Source organism: Lagopus muta, chromosome 19 (genome assembly GCF_023343835.1).
Source record: "Lagopus muta isolate bLagMut1 chromosome 19, bLagMut1 primary, whole genome shotgun sequence".
In the NCBI taxonomy this organism is placed as follows: Eukaryota; Metazoa; Chordata; class Aves; order Galliformes; family Phasianidae; genus Lagopus; species Lagopus muta.
In genome coordinates, this window is record NC_064451.1 from 1,662,778 (window position 1) to 1,682,462 (window position 19,685).

Sequence of the window (19,685 nt, forward strand, 5' to 3'; positions counted from 1 at the left end):
CTAAACTGAAGGCCATCCATCTGTCACTAACCACTCATACTCCAGCAGCCAGCTTGCTTCTAATTTAGTTAGCTCCAACACCAGAAGAGATTTCCATCACTAATCAGCAGCCTGGAGCCAGGCATGTTCACTTATAGAGAAATACCAGTGCAGGCAGTAGACTTTGCAGAGCACTATGGTGATAAATAGCTAGCTTTTTGCAAAAATAAAAACAAACGTTCCCTTATGACTAGCAAAACTAAGCCAGGAGGCCCCAAGGTTGGGTCCTTACAAGGAGGGTCTGAGGTCACTCTGCCCTTCCCATGCTGTCAAATTAAAGAGGATTCCCAGCGCAGAAACACTGTGGAAGCAACAAGCAGGACAGCACAACATAAGGGAGAGGCCTTTACCTCTTCCAGAGAACCAGAGAAGGTACACACAGAGGAAGAAGTGGCCCAGGCACAAGGCCATTTCTGTCCCAAAGCTCACAGACACGATATTAAATCTGATGTTTGCTAACAAGTAGACTGAGAAATCAGACCTGTCAGCTAATATTGAAAGTTCCAGAGAACATACCTCTAACAGTTCACATTTGGATATGTCAAGAACGTCATCGGCACCAGCCTCTTTTGCCTGGTAAGGGAAGATACACAAGAGTTAGAACATGAAGAAATAAACAGCCTCTTGCTGCATTTTGGCTACGCTACTCAACTGGCTGCTCTTGAAAGAACCTAATTAGAGTCTTCTGCTGCAACTATGCAGTTCAGTGAAAAAGCCAGGAACAAAGGGCTTGCTTCTACAATCACAGCAATCAAAAGCAGCCAGGAAACCAAACTGCAGAAATTCTCTCCTTGTGCAACAAATGAATTTCTGCATGAAGAACCAAAGCACATCTCATGCTGAAATATCAACTGAAAGCTACAAGAAATGGAAAGCTGGACACTCGAGCACCAGACACATGCTTGCTATGAACTAGTGCCCTGCTGGCCTTCACGGAGCCTGCTGTGCCATTGGCAGGTCTCATTCAGACAGTGGATCTTCTGAACTGCACACAGAAACCAAAGTAACTGCTGCTGTATTTTGCTGGAGGCCAACTTTGCCGTGCAAGGAGCGAGAATTTGCTGCTTCCACACAAAAATGGTTTTCCATGTTCATACCAGCCACACCTAATGCAGCTGCTGACAGCAGTGGCACTGGACAAATCTCACTGTGAGTAGCATTGTGTCTATTTTCTTAAATAAAAGAGATTGTATTAGGCAATAAAGCCTGCCTGTGATAGTGCTACCATTAAGTCCTCAGAACTGCATAACTTGACCCAAGGCTAAGAATGCAATACAAAACCAATCCTACAATAGTCAGATTTAGCTGTCCCTCTTCAGCCCCACAGGAAGCGGACAGAAACTCTACAAACCAAATAAATAAAACTGTTCTCATTATTGCTGTATAACAAAGCCTTACTTTCCAAACTACCTCATTGATGTCCAACAGCAATAATATTAGCATTCCTAAAATGCAGCTGCCTCTAGGGTAGAACACAGAAGATCCCCCATGTCAGCACTGGTCCGCAGCTCCTATGGCAGAATAGGTGAAATAATTAAGGAATGCTTGGAGAAAGCCAGCCTTATATCTGCAGCTGCTGTAAGGCAGGTAGTTCTACAACCCTGACTACCAGGACAGCAATCTGCTGAGAATCTGCCCCAGAGGATCCCAGCAGAAAATAGCCCAAGAAAAAATATATCTTTGAGACCTGATGTTGAATTAATGACTGCTCTTTCTGGATGTAACATTATTTCTCCTGAACATATGAACCACTCCAAATGTCATGTATCTGTGGACAAATCTCTAGGGATTAAGAGACACCAGAAAAACAGGAAGAACTAAGGAGAATAGAGACTTGCACCTCATCAATAAGTCTGCAGTTCTCCACAGTTAACAGACTCACTGAAGGCACCACCTGAAAACAGGCAGTATAACAGAGCTATCTTTGAGGTGCCCCCCTCCCCAGCTGTGTCTAACAAGTTAGTTCTTTGAAGGGCACAAAGAGAAGAAATAAGAAGAAGCAAAGGAGAGGCACAAGAAAATTCAGGAAAGGGATGTCACAGATTCTTTGGTAGAAAAAGCAAACGGAGAGATACAAAATAGGGAAGTAGCAAGAAGGAGAAAGGATGGAAAGTCCTGAATGTGGGGTGGCATGAGGTGGGCTGCAGGTGTGATGTGCAACCACAGAAGAAGAAAGGGATGGAAGTAGCACAGAGGGAACATGTGGAGGGAAAGGCAAGAAGAGATCAGGAAAGCAGGAATTCTCTGACGTACATTGGAAAGGCAGCCTGCTAACTTGGATGAGATCAGTAACGAGGCGCCTGGGACTAGGTACAGAGAACAGAAGTGACATCAGCATTGCTTACCAGGCACATTTGGTATTCAAGGCGCTTCCGAGCATCTTCACTGGGTTTCTTCTTACGGAAGAAGAGTGGCATCTTGAGTTGTGACTACAGCTCCGTCTGAGTGGTACAAAGTATCAGCATAAATAAAGGCAGATGGCTCTTGGAGCGTGTGGAACCTGGACTACAGAACTGTGCTCTAATAAGAAAAACAAAAAAAAGAAGAAGAAAAAAATCACTGCTGCAACAATTGTCTTTGGTTAGGCCTTCCTTTGTCTTGATCAAACAGAGCCCATCACACCTCTGCAACCGAAATGTCAACGTGAGTCTTGAAAGCACTGTGGAACTTCTGAGACAGGCAGACTGTCCTGTCATTCCTGTGCAGGATGCAAGGCCAGCTGAAACACGTACAGACAGGAAAACACAGGATCCAATCCAGGACAGGAATTAAGAAGGCGGTGCCAAGAAAGCAAGCACTGGGACAAAACCAAACTACTCAAACGATTAACTCTAGCACCATAATGAGCAACTGCAAAATCCTACAGAGTAAATCTAGGCTGGAAATGAGACAATTCCTAATTTTGAGAGCCTCCACCTTGCAGAGCAAGAGAAACAGGCAGGACTGATGCAGATCAGAACACAGAGGACTTGGAAGGGGACTTTGCAATTGCTGCACTCTGGCAGTCACACAGCCCGTGTCAGCTGCTTTCAGGGACACCAGATAGACTCAGGGTCAGGGTATCCAACCTCAGCTTGCTTTGCTTCTCAGCTCCACTGTAACAGGTCATGGCCTCGAATTTTAGGGCAGGAATTATCTTGAAGTAAGCAAACACTTGGTTCACTGGCATTTCAGACAGAAACTGCTGCACAGCAATGCTTTTCCTATTTTAGTCACCTAGTGAGGCAAAGGGATTCTGCTTTAACACCTATTAACTTAAAGTTAGGTTTTAAATACGTTTAGAAAACCAACCTATTTTCCAAACACCAAATTACTGCCCACAGAGCCAAAATAACCTCCCTGCTGAGAAATTTCAATAAGTTCAGAGTTAAATACCCAAATCAGGAGTTGGGCAAATCCTTGTGGGTCTCTTCCAACTTGGGAGATTCCACGACCCTGAGAAATGCTCACCGTGGCCCACTCTGCTCTCCCTCTGTATAACACCCACTGCTCACCACGGAGTCATCACTCACCAGCCAAGGCAAGCCAGGAGGAGAGGCCAGAGTGAAAATGCAGACGGTTAAGCAAGAAGGGAAATTCATGATCAGGAATTAGTTAAGAAATTCAGTAACACATAACAAGGAGCCTCGAACACAGGTCGAACATCACAGACAGGAGTAAAAGGGGACTTAAAAGATAAGAAACAAGAGAAGGATGCTTGCAGCAAAGCAATGATAACACTGATGACCTTAAGCACCGCTTTATCCCTTCTCAGCTATTTCTGCTACGGCCACGTACCTTCCATCAGTCGTGTGGACAGCAGACAGTTCAGTTTTCACCCCAAAACTGCAAAAGCTGAAGGACAGGCGGCTGAATAGAGAAAGAAACGTGTCAGGGCTGCGAGGAGAAACGATCAGGAGCCATCTGCAGCGGGCCGGGCACCTGCAAACCTGCATCCCGGCGGACCCCGCATCCCGGCAGACCCCGCAGACCCTGCGGTGCTCAGCTGACTGAGGAGCACCCACCGCAACGCGCCCAGCTGCCGCTCAACGAGACCCCCCGCCCCTCCTGTCAGCCACCACAGCGGCCGGCAGCCTCAGCACAGCCGCCGGCCCCAACACGACAGAAGCGGCAGCAAATCCCCTTCCGGCTCCGCGCCGCCCAGCCCCCTCCTCAACCCGGCCGCGCTCACCGCAGCCCGCTGCCATGACGCCCTGTCCCGGGGCCTCCGCATCACAGACGCGAAAGGCCAGAGCGCCCCCCTCCCACACCATAGCGTTCCCAGTAAGAGAGGGAGAAAGGGGCAGATCCCAAGCTCTCGCGAGATCTCGGTGCCTATATATATTTCCCGCGCACCGCCTACTGCCTTTCTACCACCGGCTAGGCCGCGGTTTTTAGGATCCGCCGTCATCCGCGCCGCCCGCCGCCGCCATGCCGCCCAAGTTCGATCCGACCGAGGTGAAAGTCGGTACGTGTTGGGCTGGGGGGACGGCGGGGCGCTGGGGGAGCGGGGATGGCGGTGTGGAGCTGATTGAGCGTTGCTGTGTCCGTAGTGTACCTGCGCTGCACCGGCGGGGAGGTCGGCGCCACTTCCGCCCTGGCCCCCAAGATCGGACCGCTCGGGTTGGTACGTAAGTCTGCGGGGTCGGGCGGGGGGTGCGGGGCCGGTCCCGGTGCGGTGCGTGGCTCTTTGCCTTCGTTCATGCGAGGTTTTTCTGATTGTAATACGTGTGTTGTTCTCAGTCTCCCAAAAAGGTCGGTGATGACATCGCCAAGGCTACGGGGGACTGGAAGGGGCTGAGGATCACGGTGAAGCTCACCATCCAGAACAGGCAAGCACAGGTACTGAACGCCACGAGGGATCGCGCTGTGGTGCAAGCGCTGGGCGCAGCAGGCGCTGCTTGCACAACCACAGCAGCCAATCCCGGCAGGGTCGACTCAGCCCTTCATCCTTCCGAGGTGGATAAAATGAGTGCCACACTTGGTGTGGGGTCTTCTGGGAAGACCTGGGTAGGAAGTGCCCGATTCTTCTGAGTGCAGTGTGTGTGAAGTGTGGGGCTGGGAAACAAGGGGGCATGGGGGTCTGAATGAAGCCCTTCGGAGCCGGTCTGCAGCCACCTGCCACTATACCTGCCTTGAATTCAGTGGCTAGTATATTCCAGTGGTGAGCTGAGAGCAGCCCCAGCCCAGGAAGCAGTGCTCTTCTGGCTGTGGGGAGTCCTGTGCCGAAAGGCTGGGAACAAAGTCCTGTGCTTCAGGAGGAGGCATGTAATGGGGAACAGAAAACTAAGTCCAGGCTTTGTGTTATCTGCATGCTTGGGTGGTGTGGAAAAGAATAAATTTCTTCTTATTTAGATAGAAGTGGTTCCTTCTGCCTCTGCTCTGATTATCAAAGCTCTGAAGGAGCCCCCCCGTGACAGGAAGAAGCAGAAAAACAGTAAGTTTTGTTCCACCTTTGGTTCTCAATGTCATTTAGTACTGAAAAAGAACATGTACCTCATGGCTGCTTAGCATAAACTGGCAGGGGGCTTCTGGGGCAGCAGGATTTCCTGAAATGTAGCACACAGACAGTGCATACATCTTCAAAGTGAGCAGAACAGCCACCCGCCACTGTACCTGTCTTGTAATGCAGTGACTTGTATAGTCCAGAGGTGAGCTGAGAGAAAATGCCAACCTAGGAAACAGAGTTATTCTTTTTCCTGTGGGTAACTCTGTGCCGAAGGCTGGGAACAGCAGCACTGATCACAGCCCCAGTGTAGCTGTAGCCTCACTGCTCTCTGTGTGATCTGAGTGCCAGGAATGGTGTTTTTCTGTTGGAACATGGGGAGCTGGAAGTGCACTGTGCTTCAGTGAGCTTACTGGTGCTGTTGTTTTGCTTCACAGTAAAGCACAGTGGCAGTGTCAGCTTTGATGAGATAGTGAACATCGCTCGGCAGATGAGGCACAGATCTCTGGCTCGAGAGCTGTCTGGTGAGTACTGACCTTAAGGGGTGGGACTGAGTCTTGCTGTGTGATCTGAGTGGCTCAGGCCCTTGGCTGATCCTTGGGACAATCCAATAACTGGTGTGGTGAAGTTCTTACAGCTTGTATGTGCTGACACTGAACAGGTGGCTGTAGCAACACACGAACAACCTGGTGCTGCCAGGAGCCATTATCTCACTGCCTGGCAGTGCCAGCTGCAAGGTCTGAGTGCATGGTAGGGCTTAACTCAGGGATCCTGACCTGCCCGTAGTACCTACTGTCATAATATGGGGATGAGTAGCACCCTAGGCACTGAGCGTGTAGCAGACAGTGCTTTCTGGAGCTTTCTGTGAGCAGTACCCTCTAGCTGGCTTAGGCTGTGTGCTGCCCCTTCTAAACCAGGTGGCTGCAGCCTGCAGACCACCAGGTAGCTGGCATGGGAGGGCTGAGGCATTTAGGAATTGGGCTATATAATGGTTCTTCAGGTTTTTTTTTTCTGTACTGAAGCTGTGTTTTCCAACTGCAGGGACAATTAAGGAGATTCTTGGTACTGCTCAGTCTGTGGGCTGCAGCATTGATGGCAGGCACCCGCATGATATCATTGATGACATCAACAGTGGTGCAATTGAGTGCCCAGCTGTAAGTATCCATCTCTAACTGAAACTGCTGTAATTAAACCATTTACTAAAGGGCTCTCTACTAATGAGCTGTATTTTTCTTCTCTCAACAGAGCTAAGTGTGGAAAAGGAGTTGCCATATGAAGGTTCTTACATCTTCTGTAACACCTTAAATACTTAATAAAACACCAGGCTGTCTGTAAGCAGTGTCACTGATTTATTTTTTTGTCCTTGTCCAGTTCTGTGTAAGTGGGCTCTGCCTGCCCTGTGCAGAAGTACCAAGGTGATGGTTCCTATCCAGATGTTAAAGATGAAGGATTCTCATGATGATTGCTTGCAGTGATGCAGCTTAGAGAAGTATGTGCATGTCCCATGTGCAGAGGGCAAACACCTCTGACTTCTGTGGAGAGCTTTCTGTGAGCTCTTGTCAATGCTGGATGTGCACACGGCTCTGACTGCCCTTCACTGGGGTAAGTGCTTCTGTAGGAGGTCAGCTTCCCCAGGTCAGTACAGCCGGGGCTGCTGTGGTGTCCCAGCAGCTGCCAAGGCTTGGAAATAACTGGGCTGCCTGCCTTTGGGAGGAGCTGCATGTGCTCTGATGGGACTGATAGAAATAAAGTGCTGGATAGGGCTGTATGTCCAGGTGTGTCCTCAAGTCTGCAGCATTTGTACCTGATGGGATGGAGCTTGGCCCTGTTTACCCAGCAGTGGGAACATCTGGCTTAAGTGGCAGTGTGGGTTTCTCTGGTATAGGTTCTTTGCTCAGGCTTTTCTCATGCCTTCAGTCAGAGGAGATGGGGGTTTTCTGGTGACTAGAAAAAATACAGACGACTCAGATTGAGGTGAACTCCTGTGCATCTTTCATTACTGAAGGGGAGCAAGTCTGGATTTAGGGGTGGAATTCTGTAGTCCGGCTCAGAGCGTTGCAAAGGGTCCGGTTTCGTGTCTCTTTGGCCTCCTGACTCCTTGGATGGTGATGCTGGGGGAGCTGGGTAAGCAAGCTTGATAGCCCATGTCTACATCATATGCTCCAGGTCCTGGTGTTTCTGAAATTTAAAAAAAATAAAAAGCAGTTTGGTAGTGTTTGTTGGTAGTGTTGGTACTTCCCTTTGGGTGCTGTAAAAATCAAGTGCCACCTTAGCACGCTGCTCCAAACCATCTGATGAAGTGTTAAGATCCTCTTCCAAACTCATATAACAACATATAACAACATAACCAACCTCTAATGAAGAGGTGCTTTGTGTTTTAGGCTTGATGCATGTTATATGAGACAGGGTTTGATGCTTGGTGCTCACACCTGAAAGCAATGTGGAGCTGTTAACTGAGGTACTGCTGCAGGATGTGGGTAAAAGCAATGTTCTTGAAGTTCCTGGGAAGCATTGTTCTATCTCCAGCAGGGACTGGGCTCTCCTTTGGGGTGGCACAGCACCAAGGATGCTGTGTGATCTCTCAGGCTGCGCAAAAGTGAAGTGGAATAATCCTGGTGATAAGAATGCTTTAGCTGACACTGGTGTTGCTAAGCCTGGCTAACAATGGTGTTATCAGTGCAGTTCACTGCAACCCTACCAGCACCCTGGGGTGGGGAGGAGCCTTCTCAATGTACAGCTATTTTTCTGAAGGGAAAGGGAATGAAATTCTTCCCGAGATCCTGAACACTGTGGGCCTTGGTCTCAGAAAAGATTTTTGGAAGGTGTGCTTTCCTCCTCTACAAATGCAGTGATGGTACTCAATGAGTTGATTTTTTTTTTTTAATTGTCTTTTCACTTCAGCAAGCAACACAGTTATCCAGCACTTACAGCACAAGAGAGACTTTCTGGATGGAGTTCTGCTACAGCAAACAGGACTGTATATGGTGGTATGTACTGTAACTGTGGGAAATGGTGGCAAACTGGTGCATCTGGCAATGAATGTAGAGGATACCTCAGCTGGGCTGCTCAAAATCACCAAATGGGGCTCTGACTGTTTACCAGGATCTGAGTCCTTTGGGAAAAAGCCAGAGCGGCAGGAGGGAGCTGGCTGTGCTGGGGCATCGGCTGCAGCTGCATCGTGCTCCTGGTGCTGAGTGACTTGGAGTCTCTGCATAATGGAGGAAAAGTCAGGCCCCCAAATAAATCCCAGCCCAAGCTCAGTGTGAGGAAAATGTGGTGGCAGCTACTGTGCTGTGTGTGCTGAGCTGTGGCTGTTGGTTGCTGGAGTAGTGCAAGCAGCATCAATTCCTGCTATGCAAAGCACCACACAATTCCTAAGTAGCTGTTGTTTGAGGCTACTTTGCAGTGCAATGTGGAGAAATGAAATCTTTGTAACTGCTCCAGCTTAAGCCAGAAGTGTGGCTTTTGGCTACAGTGCCTGAGTGCGCAGCAGTCATGCACTAGGAATGCATCCCATACTGCTTGTGAAGCATAAAATGTACATAACGTTAGCATGGGGAAATCACCTGTTTGCACATGATTTGACAACAGGCTGTGATAAGGCCTTGTGCCTGTTCTGCTTCTGTGTTGCTGTGCCCAGTGAGGAAATGGGTGAAGCTTCCCAAGGGTGGACCTTGGGCAGGCTGAGGGAGCTGGGCTTGTTCAGCCTGGAGAAAAGAAGGCTGGAGGGTGACCTCAGTGCAGCCTTTCAGTATCTAAAGGGAACCTACAAACAGGAGGGGAATCAACTCTTTGAAAGGGGAGATAACAGCAGGACAAGGGGAAATGGTTTGAAGTTTGAAGGAGGGAAGATTGAGGTTGGATGTCAGGGGGAAGTTCTTGACAGAGAGAGTGGTGAGGTGCTGGAACAGCTGCCCAGAGAGGCTGTGATGCCCCGTCCATCCCTGGAGGTGTTCAAGGCCAGGTTGGATGGGGCCCTGGGCAGCCTGGGCTGCTATTGAATGTGGAGGTTGGTGGCCCTGCATGTGGCAGGGGGTTGGAGCTTCGTGATCCTTGAGGTCCCTTCCAACCCTGGCCATTCTGTGACCTTTTCCACCTGAGATGCTCAAATAGCAGCAGTGCTGTAATTTTACGCTGGGCTCAGGGGCAGAAGTGGAATGCACAGCAGCAATGAGGGAGCTGCCAGGATCTCTGGATGAAGGCTGGGCTGTGTGGGAGGGCAGGAGGGATTTGGGCTGACCGATGTGTCTGCGGTTTCTGAGAATATCCAGGCTGGTCCGCTGCTGCCTGATGAAATGTGGGTACATCGCTCCGGTGAGCTGAGGGCTGCAGATAGTGCATGTGGGCTGCAATGAAATGGAGAAAGGCAGAACACAAAATTAGCTTCTGTCACTTCAAATAGCAGCAGCAGACATCAGCTTATATCACACATTCCAACTCTAACTATCAGTCTGCAAGACCTCGTGCAGCCTCGTCAGCAGCTGCAGGAGCTCCCCTGCTTTCTGCTTCCCTTTGCTCCCTCTTCAGCTGTTTATAGGGCCTTTCTCTGAGACAATGAGAGAATCAGGGAATAAAGCTGGATAAAGCAAGACTGTCATCCCAGGCACTTGTTATTTTTATAATTCTCTAGCTTGGAGGTTCCAAAGCAAGTATGCATGGCCTTGGTGCTTTCTCAAGTGAGGTTTGCTTTTGATCCAGCACATTCCTCACCTCTCCAAGAACACAACAACAAAATCCTGGTTTGGTGTAAGGAAAAACGTCTCCAGGTGGCCCCAGACTGCAGTGGGGACTGGAACGCTGGTGAGACCTCCTGGGTCCTGGGGAAGCTCCATTGGCCAGGCTGGCTGTGTGCTCAGTGGTCAGCTGGCTCCTTCCAGCTGAGCTTTGCAGCAATCCCACCACCAAGCTGCACTAATGCTGGCACTGCTGACAGTGAAGGCAGTCTGGCGGAGGTGAGCAGCACATCTTTCAGAAGCAATTTTAGTTTAAGAGCTTTAAAGTAATCGCTAACCTCAGCATTAGCAGAGCCCCTGCTGCTGTGAGCTTGGAAGCACCCTGCGTTGCACAGCATCCCTGCATGCCTGCGCTGTGAGCTCTCCCCACTTGACAGTGCATGAAATAATGGGGGAAGAAAAAAAATGTATTTTGCGTAAGGGCAACTATCCTGGGGTCAAGATATGACCTTTCCCATGCTGCCTTAGGACAGCTCCAGCAGGAGCCCCGCAGCTCTGGGAAGCTGCCGATCTGGTCCCCCTCTGCCAGAAATTTTTTCCCACCCAGGCATCCTAGAAGGGAACTGACGCAGCCAGTATCGACCTACATCAGCTCCGTGTTTGAACTCCATCCTCCTGATCGCTGGCTCTGCGCTCGGCCACCACGGTTTCTTTCCACTGCAGCGTGCCGCATCTGCACGAGGAAGGACGGAAGTGGCACAGAGGGGGGCCGAGCGCCTCCCAGGACGCGGCTGTGCCGTACCGCGCTCCCGGAGGCGGCCGCGCGGGCACCGCCGTCCGCCATTTACCCATGTTTCCGATTTGGACAACGCCTTCACGGCCGAACACGCGGAGTTTGATGGCAGCAGCACCGGCCCTTCGGCGCCGGGTCTCCGTCGGAGCACGGCGGTACGGAACGACGCCGAAGCGCGCGGAGCGGCGCCGGGACAACGCGTCAGGAGCGCCTGCGCGGCGCGGAAGCGGAGGGGCGGCGGAGAGCGCTCCCGGAACGCAGCAGCCCCGAGCTGCGCGAGTCCGTCTGTCCGTCCGCTCCAGTTCCTATAGAACCCCTGGACATCCCGCCCCGGTCTGGGACCGGGCCGCTGCCAGGCCTTCGAGGCTGGCGCTGCGCCCCCACCGCGGCCACGTTACGGTTTATTGATGGCTACGCGTGTAACGCAGCGCCCCGCCAGGCTCAGGCCCGCTCCCACGCCGCCCCGCCCCCTCCCCGCCCGCCAGTGCAGGCGGCACAAAGCTTCCCGCGAACGTGACGTCACCGCCCGCTCCTCCCTCCCCCCGCCCCCTCCCGCGCCCGAACCCGCGCCCGCGCGCGCCCCCTTCCATCTTCCTCCCGCCCTCCTTTCCCACGTGACTCCGCGCCGCGCCGCCCTGCCATTGGCCGCGCCGGCAGCGTAGTAAGAGCGACGCGGCGAGGGCGCGGGCTGCCATTGGCCGGCGGGCGGCGGGTGGGAGGTGGTGCGGCGCCCCGCCCCCCTCCCCGGGTGTGCGCGAGGCGGCGGCGCGTGGCAGCGGCTCCCGCTCGCGGGCTCCGAGGCGCTGAGCGCGGGCCCGGCGCGGCCCGGCCATGACGGACTTCAAGCTGGGCATCGTGCGGCTCGGCCGCGTGGCCGGCAAGGTGCGGGCTCCGGGGGAGCGGACGGACCGACGGACGGAGGGAGGGGGGGCGCGGCCGGGAGCCGCGGGCCGGGCTCGGCCGCACGGAGCGGGCGGCGGGCGGAGCGCGGGACGGCGGGCGCGGGGCGGCGGCTGAGCGCGGTGCTGTGTTGCAGACCAAATACACGCTGATCGACGAGCAGGACATCCCGCTGGTGGAGAGCTTCTCCTTCGAGGTGAGCGCCGCGCGGCCCCCCGGGACCGAACCCCTCGGGAGCCGCTCCTCCCCCCTCCTGGGCCCGCGGCCCCGCGCCCCGTCCCCGCACCCCGCCCCGCCCGGAGCGCTCCGGAGCTCCGTCCTCCTTCACGCGGCCGTCTCCGCGCCGCGCTGCCGGCCTGCCGCCCCTGCGCGGTGCCGGCCGGGAACGGCGCTCCCCCTGTCGGAGCGGGGAAAGTTGAGAGGTGTTCCCTCCGCACGTGGGTGCGGAAACGTCCCCTGAGCGGAGTCGCACCCCGAGGTTTGCTGTTACCGCCCGCGCCCCTGGGGCTGGGAAGGCCGAGGGATGCCCGGGCTGTGCTGCGCGCGGAGCTCCCGGCGCCGCGTTGTTCCCTCTGCGCGGCCCTGCTGACAATAGCGAGGGCCCACGTGCGGCGCCGCGTCCTATGAGGAGAGGTGGGGGCTGTGGGACTGGGGCCGGGGCGGTGCAGGGGCCTTCGGTACTTCCACTGTGGGGTGGGGTGAGAGGAGAACTGGGTCACATGGGGAGGAAACTCTTCCCTCAGAGGGCCGTGAGGCCCCAGCGCCACTGCCCAGAGCTGCGGGTGCCCGTCCCCGAGTGCCCAAGGCCATGGATGGGCCCTAAGCAAACTGACACGGGGGGGGGTTTGTGGTCCCTCCCAACTCAAGATGCAGCAGTAGAGGCTCAGTCGTGCTGGAGATTTGAACCATGATTCCATGGCAATTCAGCGTCCTGCGGACACGTGGGAAGTGCTGCCTGCCTTTACCACTGCTGACCCATTGCAGCTCACACTCTACTGCTCAACACCCGTTGTTCTTACAATCTTCCCCTTCTCTCCAGGCTCGCATGGAGGTGGATGCTGATGGAAATGGTGCTAAAATATTTGCTTATGCTTTTGACAAAAACCGTGGAAGGGGATCTGGCCGCCTGCTGCACGAGCTGCTCTGGTGGGTATCCCATGGAGCCCGGGGCTGCTGCTGCTGCCCATAGCATTTGGGGCCTCTCAGGGAGTCCCAGCCTCAGCCAGAGCCCAGCACAGCAGTGCTGCTGTGTCCTGGCCTGGGTCTGTTTTGCACTGTGTCTCGAAATAGCTGAGGCTCCAATAACTTTATTTGCACAGACAGTAGTGACAGGTGAGTATTGTGTTGCTTAAATCTGAGAAATACGACTGAAACTTTACTTGGGGCTTCTGTCCTGTGATGAGCAGGTAAGTGAGAAGTGGCAGAGTGTGGATAGAACATCTGATAGCCTGAAACTTCAGGGATTTTGCTTGGCTTTCTGGAGCGCTGCCTGAAGGGTGTGCTGCTGTTTCCTATACTGTTGTGTCTGCTCCCCACAGGCAGGGAGCATTGCCTGAAATTCTTTGTAGCTGCCATTAGGACTCAGAGCCCAGTGTGCATGGTTGCCAGCAACCTGTTGTTAGAGGCACTTTGCAAATGTGTTTTTCATGGATTTGTAGGAAAGATGGGATATGTTGAAGAGAATCGTTATTTATTTTTAAAAGTCTTTAAGAAATTAAACATGCTTTCTGTTCAGTCCAATAAACTGTAATGAGAAGTCACAGTGCCTAAGATCTCACTGTACTTTCTTCATTGCTTGAAGTTACTTGTTCTCCCCCAGCTCAGAGCCTGGATGAGAGGAGGGAGTCAGGAAAAGCTCCAGGCACTATTACTATTATTTTCAATCTGCTCATTAAATATGGATTTTAACCTGCTTCTGTTATTGTTTAATCTCACAGTACACAACTTTGGAAGTGAGTCACAAGTTGGCTGCGCCGCACGGTGTGAGTCTGGCTGTCAGCCCCTGCTCACTGTGCACCTCACAGCAGGACCTGCAGTGCTTGCATTGCTCCAGCATGCACAGGGCTTTGCACACAGCTCAGCCATTGCCTCTCTCATTAGCTGGACTTCTTAGGAAACAAATCTAACATTCAGTTGGGTAACTCACATCGTATGAGTTCACCGTATGCTGGTGTCAAACCCCTGAGGTTCTGCGTGATGGGGATTTTTGGAGGCTGTGAGCTGTCCTTAATGCAGATCTACATGTCTGGAGATGCAGTCAAGTTCTTTGGGAAGCACTCAGCATTTCTACTGTTGTGTAAAGTTGGTTTGATCCCTCTGAAGGCGTGATTTGCTGTGGTCTTAAATTACATGCTACCACGAGGCTGCTTTGTTTGCCTTGCTGCCTGAGTCTCCTTGTATCTCTGGGAAGCCTCTTGGCTGCAGGTGCTTTGTAGTGCTGGCCCCACTGTCAGCACACCGTTCTGCTCTCCTTGTGCTGCAGCTGTTCTGAAAAGAAACCTGCAGTGTGTTGAGCTGAAGGTCCTTCCCCCGTGAGCTCTGGCAGCAGGGAGCACTGCGGGGGCCCTGTAAGGGAGATGAGTGGCAGCACCCATCACAGCTGTGTTTCCTGCATGAAAGAAAAGCAGAGAGCTAGGGTTAGTGCATGTGGAGGAGTCCACCCATCCTTCTGTGTGTCCCCTTCTTCCCCAGAATCTCACTGAAGGAATAAACCTGATGCTGTGCTTCTGGTTTAGCATACAGTGTTGGATGCTTCTGCAGTAAGGCTGATAGATGTTTTTTCGTTTGAGTTAAGCAGGAATCATTGTTCATGCAGTGAGGGCCTTAAAGCTTGTGGCTGCTGAAGCTGCAGCGGTGATGGGAACCTTTTCCCACTCTCCCCCCAAAACCCTCCTGCCAATGTGTGCAGCAACCTGCAGTGCCACATGGGAGCTGCAGCCTGAATCATAACACACTTCTGCAGTGCTCCTTCAGGAGGAGCTTCCTGCAGCCTTTGGCTCAAGTGGCTCCGGGATGCCCTGCACCAGGATGTGCCCCTGGGTATTATGGGATGCAGGAGGTACAGCTGCAGTGGAGCTTATTGGGGTCCTGGGTGCAGATAGAGGCTTGGTAGAGGGGGGGTAGGACGTGGCTTATTGATGCCCCTAACAAGCTCTTGGAATCCTCTTGTTCCCTAACTTCAGCCTTTCTTTAAACTCCCATTATCTGTTTCAGAAGTTTCTTGGTCGATCTCCCTCCTTCCCTCCTCCCTGTTTGCTCTTACTTTGCACCTCTGTTTCTTCCTCCCAGATCCCACATCCATATCAATCTCATCTCCCTTGTTGGCACTTTGTCCTGGTCTCGGTCTAATGAACCTTAATTCCTTCCCTCTTGGTATCTGATCAATGGCTGCCTTCATCTGTATGCATGTATGTATCCATGTAGCTCCATGGTTCTCACTTCCAGCCTTCAGGGTTCCCCATTTCACTTGTCAGACCCTCCTGCAGCGTTCAACAACTCCCAAAGCAGCTTTCCCTCCATCAGGGCCTTTCAGCAGGCTGTTTTCCATAGCTTGTTTTTGGTTTCTTTTCTTCTCTAAATCAAGGCTGGCATGAGTTAATATGCAGCTGTCCTGCTTTGGGTTCAAGCAGTGTTCACTAATTTCTCTTAGTCAATTGTGCAGGCATTGCAGGCTGTCTCTTATTCACAATTAGTCAAAAACATTCGCCTCTTTGGTGGTGAAACCCCTGTCCTGTTGCTTAAGAGACGTCCTCAGTAAATGAGAAACTGACTCACGCCAGTGCCAAACTTGAACATAAGTGTGTCTGATAGAAACTCTTACTAAAATAATAAAACAATATTAGCTCCTCTCAAGCTATAATATTAATAATTACATGGGTGCTGTTGCTGAAACTGGAATGATGGTTTCTGGAAGTTTCTCTGCAATATTCTTGCAATTAAAATATACTAGGATTGTCTTCTGAGTCAACTAATTTATAATGGAAATGAGCTTCTGAAACAGATCTCTGTCTTCTGGGAGCTGATATAGCTGAAATATTCACTGCAGCCTGAGTTGTATCATCACCGTTTCAATGGCAGCAGGCTGGGAGGCCTTTGGGTTCAGTGCAGAGTTGGGCTGTGGAGCGTCGCTCGTTGCTGAGCTCTGAGCTGGTTTTGTTTCCTGCAGGGAGAGGCACCGTGGAGGGATCGCCCCGGGATTCCAGGTGGTACATCTGAATTCAGTGACCGTGGACAACCGCCTCGACAATCTGCGCCTCGTCCCGTGGGGGTGGAAACCCAAAGCTGAAGATCTCTCCAGTAAACAAAGGTGTGCTGATATTTGGCAGGGAGATGCCATTGAATAATACTTGTCAACATCTTCAGTTGTTTCACCTCTTCTGTTCAGTGGTGTCCATCTTGGCTGAGCCTGTTTGTTTGACTTTGGGCTGTTTATGCATCTCTGATTTCAGATTGCCCATCTGAGAAAGACCAGAGTTAGTGCTGATGGTGCTATGGAGGGTCAATCTCTCCCCGTGGCAGTACGTAGAGGTTCTGCTCTGCCAGATGTCACCACAGTAAAGCAGTAAACCTGCTTTCCCTTCTGCTTGAACGGTGGCATTTGGGGGCAGAGTTCAGCCTGCAGTTCTTGCAGGCTTGTAGCTCTCATCCTCAGGCACTGAAGTTCTGACACGGTCTGCAAAAGCTGGGGGCTGCACAATGCTTACATCTGGAATGATGTATTTAGGTTAAAAACGAGTTCCTGGGAACAGCTTCTGTGGGTGTTCACTGCAGGTACTGGGAACTTCCTACACGCCACGTTGCGCTGATGTTACTCAAAGTGCATCAGATCCTTACATCAGGTTGGACTTGTTTCACCTGTGATGGGGGAGGGCAGGAAGGTTCATTTTTTGTGAGGGACCCATAGGCTTCATTCTTTTGCATTTACACCAGAGTAACCCTAAAAGGATGCTGTATGTGAGAAATGTATGTAGTCTGAGGTGTAGCAGGTTCAATGCAATGGTAACCTTACCTGCCTTTTTTAACGAATGTGCACTTGCTTTTTTAAAGGGAACAAAGTCTGTATTGGCTGGCAATCCAACAGCTCCCTACAGACCCTATAGAAGAGCAGTTTCCTGTACTGAATGTAACACGATACTACAACGCTAACGGGGATGTTGTGGAGGAGGAGGAGAACTCATGCACATACTATGAATGTCACTACCCCCCATGCACAATGATTGAAAAGCAGGTGTGTTGGAAAGAGCTGGAAGGAAACAGATGATGACTTGGGCTGCTTCTGTAGGGGAGGGGAAAGGTTGTTCCTAAAACTAGCAAGTTTTGCAGGCTGCATTCAGTTGCTGAAGGCAGAAATTCTCTTTGAATTGGGTGTTCTTCATCATGGATTTTTTCTGATGTGATTCACGCTCTTTAGACTTCTTTGGAAGTGTTTATCAGGGCTTCATAGAGGAAGGATGTAGATTTTAATTGACACTTTGAGAGAACGTTGTGTTGAATTGGGACGAGAAGTGACCTAACGGTGTGCTGGGAGGAGTGTAATGGCTGCAGTGTGCATAAAAAGACAGGTGGAAGCATTCCAGCTCTCCAGTGACCCAGAATTTGAAGGAGCTATGTGAGGCTTCTTTATCAGATATGGAGAAAGCGTTTTGAGGCTTTGAAAGTAGTGGAGTAAAAAAGATTACGTGCTTGTCCTTTCATGTGAAGAGAGTGGACTTGTATGGTGCTTATTCAGCGCTGAACCAACAGGAAAGCTAGCTGTGGCTCTTTGCTGTAGGCAGATGAAGCAGCATAGTCCAGATGAAGGCAGGTATAGAATGGGGCATCTGAGGGCTGCATCTCCATCAGACCGATGTCTTTATCTAAGAATAGGGGCTTTTCTTTTGTGATAATAAATGCTGAACAGGCTAAAATCATCTAGTGCTCCGTTTTGGTCTTTTTGAGGAGCAAGTAAAGAAGTTTAAAAACCATCTTAATTTGAAAAAGGGGGAGCTTTACCTTCTGCTTGGGTCTGCACCTGAGAGCTTCCTGGATAACTGTCCAGCAGTGACAGCGTGTGCAGCCCTGCTGGCTGTGTCTGTATCAAAGATGTTTGCACAACAGCAGCAGTATGAGAACACGTGTAAAGCTGTCAGAATTCAGTCTACTGAGCCCTGCAGGAACAATTGCAAAATCAAATAAATGCTGTTGCTCCGAGTCGTTGTGATATTCTGCCGCTGGTGCTGGGATATGCTGAGAGGCAGGAGCAAGAGGCGGGTTGTGAACCTCGCTGGGAATGGCAGAGGTTTTGTGCTGGACAGGCTTGCTAACGCCGCCTTCTTTCTCCTAGCTACGTGAATTCAACATCTGCGGCCGCTGCCAGGTGGCCAGGTACTGCGGGTCGCAGTGCCAGCAGAAGGACTGGCCTGCGCACAAGAAACACTGTCGGGAGAAGAAAAGGACCTTCCAGCAGGAGCTCGGACCCGAGCGATGACCGGGCGGCACAGGCCTCTCAGCAGCAGGATTCCTTCTCAAAGGCATTGGACTCTTGCTTTTGCACAGTAATGACAGACTGCTTATTGAAGCCAGAGGCACTGAAGAAGAAAAACCCTGTGATGCTTGAGCAGAACAGCTGACTGGACGAAGCCGGCTCTGACTGGTGCTGTGGAAAGGGATTGGGTCTACCCTTCCAGTATTATATTCTCAAGCAAAAAGACTACTGTGGAGGCTCCAGGCAGGAAGCTTCTCATTATTTATATGTTAATACGTTTGTAAACTCATGTACAGTTTTTGTTAGAAATTCTTGATAGGACTCATTACCTGTAATGTGCAGATGAGAACACATTGTTGGCCTCAAAGTTTAAAAAAAAAAAAAAAAAAAAAAAAAAAAGTCATGTAGCAAAAGCTTTTCCTCCCATGTGGCTAGAAGTGTCTGTGGCTGTGCCAAGGCCAGGAGGCTCTGACATCAGCACTTGCTCTGGAGAACTCTGCATGGAAGTTATATTTAAAAAGAAAAAAAAAAGGCAAACACAGTAAAGGTTGGAATGAATCATTGTGTGCTCTCTAGTTTTCTGCTGTTCCTGCCGGGTGCTTTCAGAGCACAGTCACACGAGGGTGTTGGACGTGTAGGAGCTGGGACAGAGTGTGGGACCACATGGGATTACTGTGAGCAGGCAGGCTGTGGTGCTGCTTCCTTCATAGCACTGCTGGAGTCCGTGTGTTAAGCAAGCAGTGCTTTTAGAAAGCTGAGCTGGCTTTCTTGTCGCAGAGCCCCTGTACAGAAGTAGCTGTAGGGAAGCTCAGGTAGGCAGCTGCCTGGGGGTGCGGTTGCCATCGTGGCTTCCCTGGGAGCACAGCAAATACTGTGATGTGCAGATATGTCTAACTGACCTAATATTTGGTGATTGAGTTATTTATTTAAAGAAAAAGTGTCAAACCAAGAATCAGGTTTTTTTTATTTAGTAATAAGGATTTGACGTGCAGAGTGCGTGCCTGCTTTTTTTCTTTTCAGGTGTTTCCTCATGTATAACTTGAAAGTTTTTTTCTTTCTCACTTTTGCCTTAAAGGTGTATTGCTGAGTTTCCTGAAGAACTACATGATTTAGTACCAGGTGTTAGTCTTGCTTCGCAGCTAAAAAATGTGAGTTGCTAAATTCTGAAAGCAGAGCCTTTCTCTGAATGCTTTTTGAAATAGATTTTTTTTTTTAAACATGAAAACTGTCAAATTCATTTTGGAATCGGAATTCACTTTGCCACTTCTTGTTGGAATGTTGGTCTTGCTTGTACTCAATCTGTCAGACAACAGCCTGCTGTGGACGCCAATATTATATTATGTTTCTAATATCTGCTCGGTTAGTTCTTAATTATTACTGCTTGGGTGGGTT

General features: G+C 51.1%; 4 protein-coding genes and 2 non-coding genes across 10 annotated transcripts in view; 4 read left to right on the forward strand and 2 right to left on the reverse strand.

Moving 5' to 3' along the window:
- Window positions 1-4,333, reverse strand: part of LRSAM1 (leucine rich repeat and sterile alpha motif containing 1) — a 28,195-nt gene extending 23,862 nt beyond the window's left edge. Inside the window, exons 1-5 of one of the 5 annotated variants that reach the window (XM_048965932.1) lie at window positions 4,211-4,333; window positions 3,817-3,888; window positions 2,385-2,559; window positions 1,450-1,550; window positions 556-612 (exon numbers count right to left, since the gene is read on the reverse strand). In XM_048965932.1, coding sequence (XP_048821889.1) covers window positions 556-612; window positions 1,450-1,482 — 90 coding nt within the window. In that variant the 5' untranslated portion in view covers window positions 1,483-1,550; window positions 2,385-2,559; window positions 3,817-3,888; window positions 4,211-4,333. Of the gene's footprint in view, window positions 1-555; window positions 613-1,449; window positions 1,551-2,384; window positions 2,560-3,816; window positions 3,889-3,960; window positions 4,132-4,210 lie in introns of those variants that run through there. The other 4 variants (XM_048965933.1, XM_048965929.1, XM_048965930.1 and 1 more) reach the window with 4 other exon arrangements.
- Window positions 4,334-4,352: 19 nt separating this feature from the next.
- Window positions 4,353-6,799, forward strand: RPL12 (ribosomal protein L12). The gene is made up of 7 exons (XM_048965934.1): window positions 4,353-4,486; window positions 4,572-4,645; window positions 4,762-4,860; window positions 5,374-5,455; window positions 5,902-5,988; window positions 6,506-6,618; window positions 6,710-6,799. The coding sequence occupies exons 1-7, from the start codon at window positions 4,450-4,452 to the stop codon at window positions 6,713-6,715; spliced, it is 498 nt and encodes a 165-aa protein (XP_048821891.1). The 5' UTR covers window positions 4,353-4,449; the 3' UTR covers window positions 6,716-6,799.
- Window positions 5,136-5,263, forward strand: LOC125702777 (small nucleolar RNA SNORA65). The gene has a single exon (XR_007380699.1). It is a non-coding gene; the product is annotated as a small nucleolar RNA SNORA65 (small nucleolar RNA).
- On the forward strand, window positions 5,622-5,753 carry LOC125702776 (small nucleolar RNA SNORA65). The gene has a single exon (XR_007380698.1). It is a non-coding gene; the product is annotated as a small nucleolar RNA SNORA65 (small nucleolar RNA).
- Window positions 6,800-6,821: 22 nt separating the features above from the next.
- On the reverse strand, window positions 6,822-11,390 carry STPG3 (sperm-tail PG-rich repeat containing 3). The gene is made up of 4 exons (XM_048965935.1): window positions 10,986-11,390; window positions 10,785-10,870; window positions 9,705-9,810; window positions 6,822-7,642 (listed from the first exon to the last, which is right to left on the reverse strand). Exons 1-4 carry the CDS (start codon window positions 10,987-10,989, stop codon window positions 7,512-7,514), a joined length of 327 nt encoding a protein of 108 aa, XP_048821892.1. The 5' UTR covers window positions 10,990-11,390; the 3' UTR covers window positions 6,822-7,511.
- Window positions 11,391-11,676: 286 nt separating this feature from the next.
- On the forward strand, window positions 11,677-19,644 carry ZMYND19 (zinc finger MYND-type containing 19). The gene is made up of 6 exons (XM_048966346.1): window positions 11,677-11,812; window positions 11,967-12,026; window positions 12,870-12,976; window positions 15,996-16,136; window positions 16,877-17,057; window positions 18,153-19,644. The coding sequence occupies exons 1-6, from the start codon at window positions 11,762-11,764 to the stop codon at window positions 18,294-18,296; spliced, it is 684 nt and encodes a 227-aa protein (XP_048822303.1). The 5' UTR covers window positions 11,677-11,761; the 3' UTR covers window positions 18,297-19,644.
- The last annotated feature ends 41 nt before the right edge of the window (window positions 19,645-19,685 follow it).

What these genes read in the sequence shown, in the direction of transcription:
- RPL12 (XM_048965934.1), top strand. Translation starts at nt 4,450, where the DNA reads ATGCCGCCCAAGTTCGATCCGACCGAGGTGAAAGTCG. An exon ending in AGATCGGACCGCTCGGGTTG is followed by an intron (nt 4,646 to 4,761) that starts GTACGTAAGTCT and finishes TGTTGTTCTCAG; the next exon opens with TCTCCCAAAAAGGTCGGTGA. An exon ending in CAGGAAGAAGCAGAAAAACA is followed by an intron (nt 5,456 to 5,901) that starts GTAAGTTTTGTT and finishes TTTGCTTCACAG; the next exon opens with TAAAGCACAGTGGCAGTGTC.
- STPG3 (XM_048965935.1), bottom strand. An exon ending in AGTTCAAACACGGAGCTGAT is followed by an intron (nt 9,811 to 10,784) that starts GTAGGTCGATAC and finishes ATTTCATTGCAG; the next exon opens with CCCACATGCACTATCTGCAG. An exon ending in CAGAAACCGCAGACACATCG is followed by an intron (nt 7,643 to 9,704) that starts GTCAGCCCAAAT and finishes TTTAAATTTCAG; the next exon opens with AAACACCAGGACCTGGAGCA.
- ZMYND19 (XM_048966346.1), top strand. Translation starts at nt 11,762, where the DNA reads ATGACGGACTTCAAGCTGGGCATCGTGCGGCTCGGCCGCGTGGCCGGC. An exon ending in CTGCTGCACGAGCTGCTCTG is followed by an intron (nt 12,977 to 15,995) that starts GTGGGTATCCCA and finishes TGTTTCCTGCAG; the next exon opens with GGAGAGGCACCGTGGAGGGA. An exon ending in GCACAATGATTGAAAAGCAG is followed by an intron (nt 17,058 to 18,152) that starts GTGTGTTGGAAA and finishes TCTTTCTCCTAG; the next exon opens with CTACGTGAATTCAACATCTG.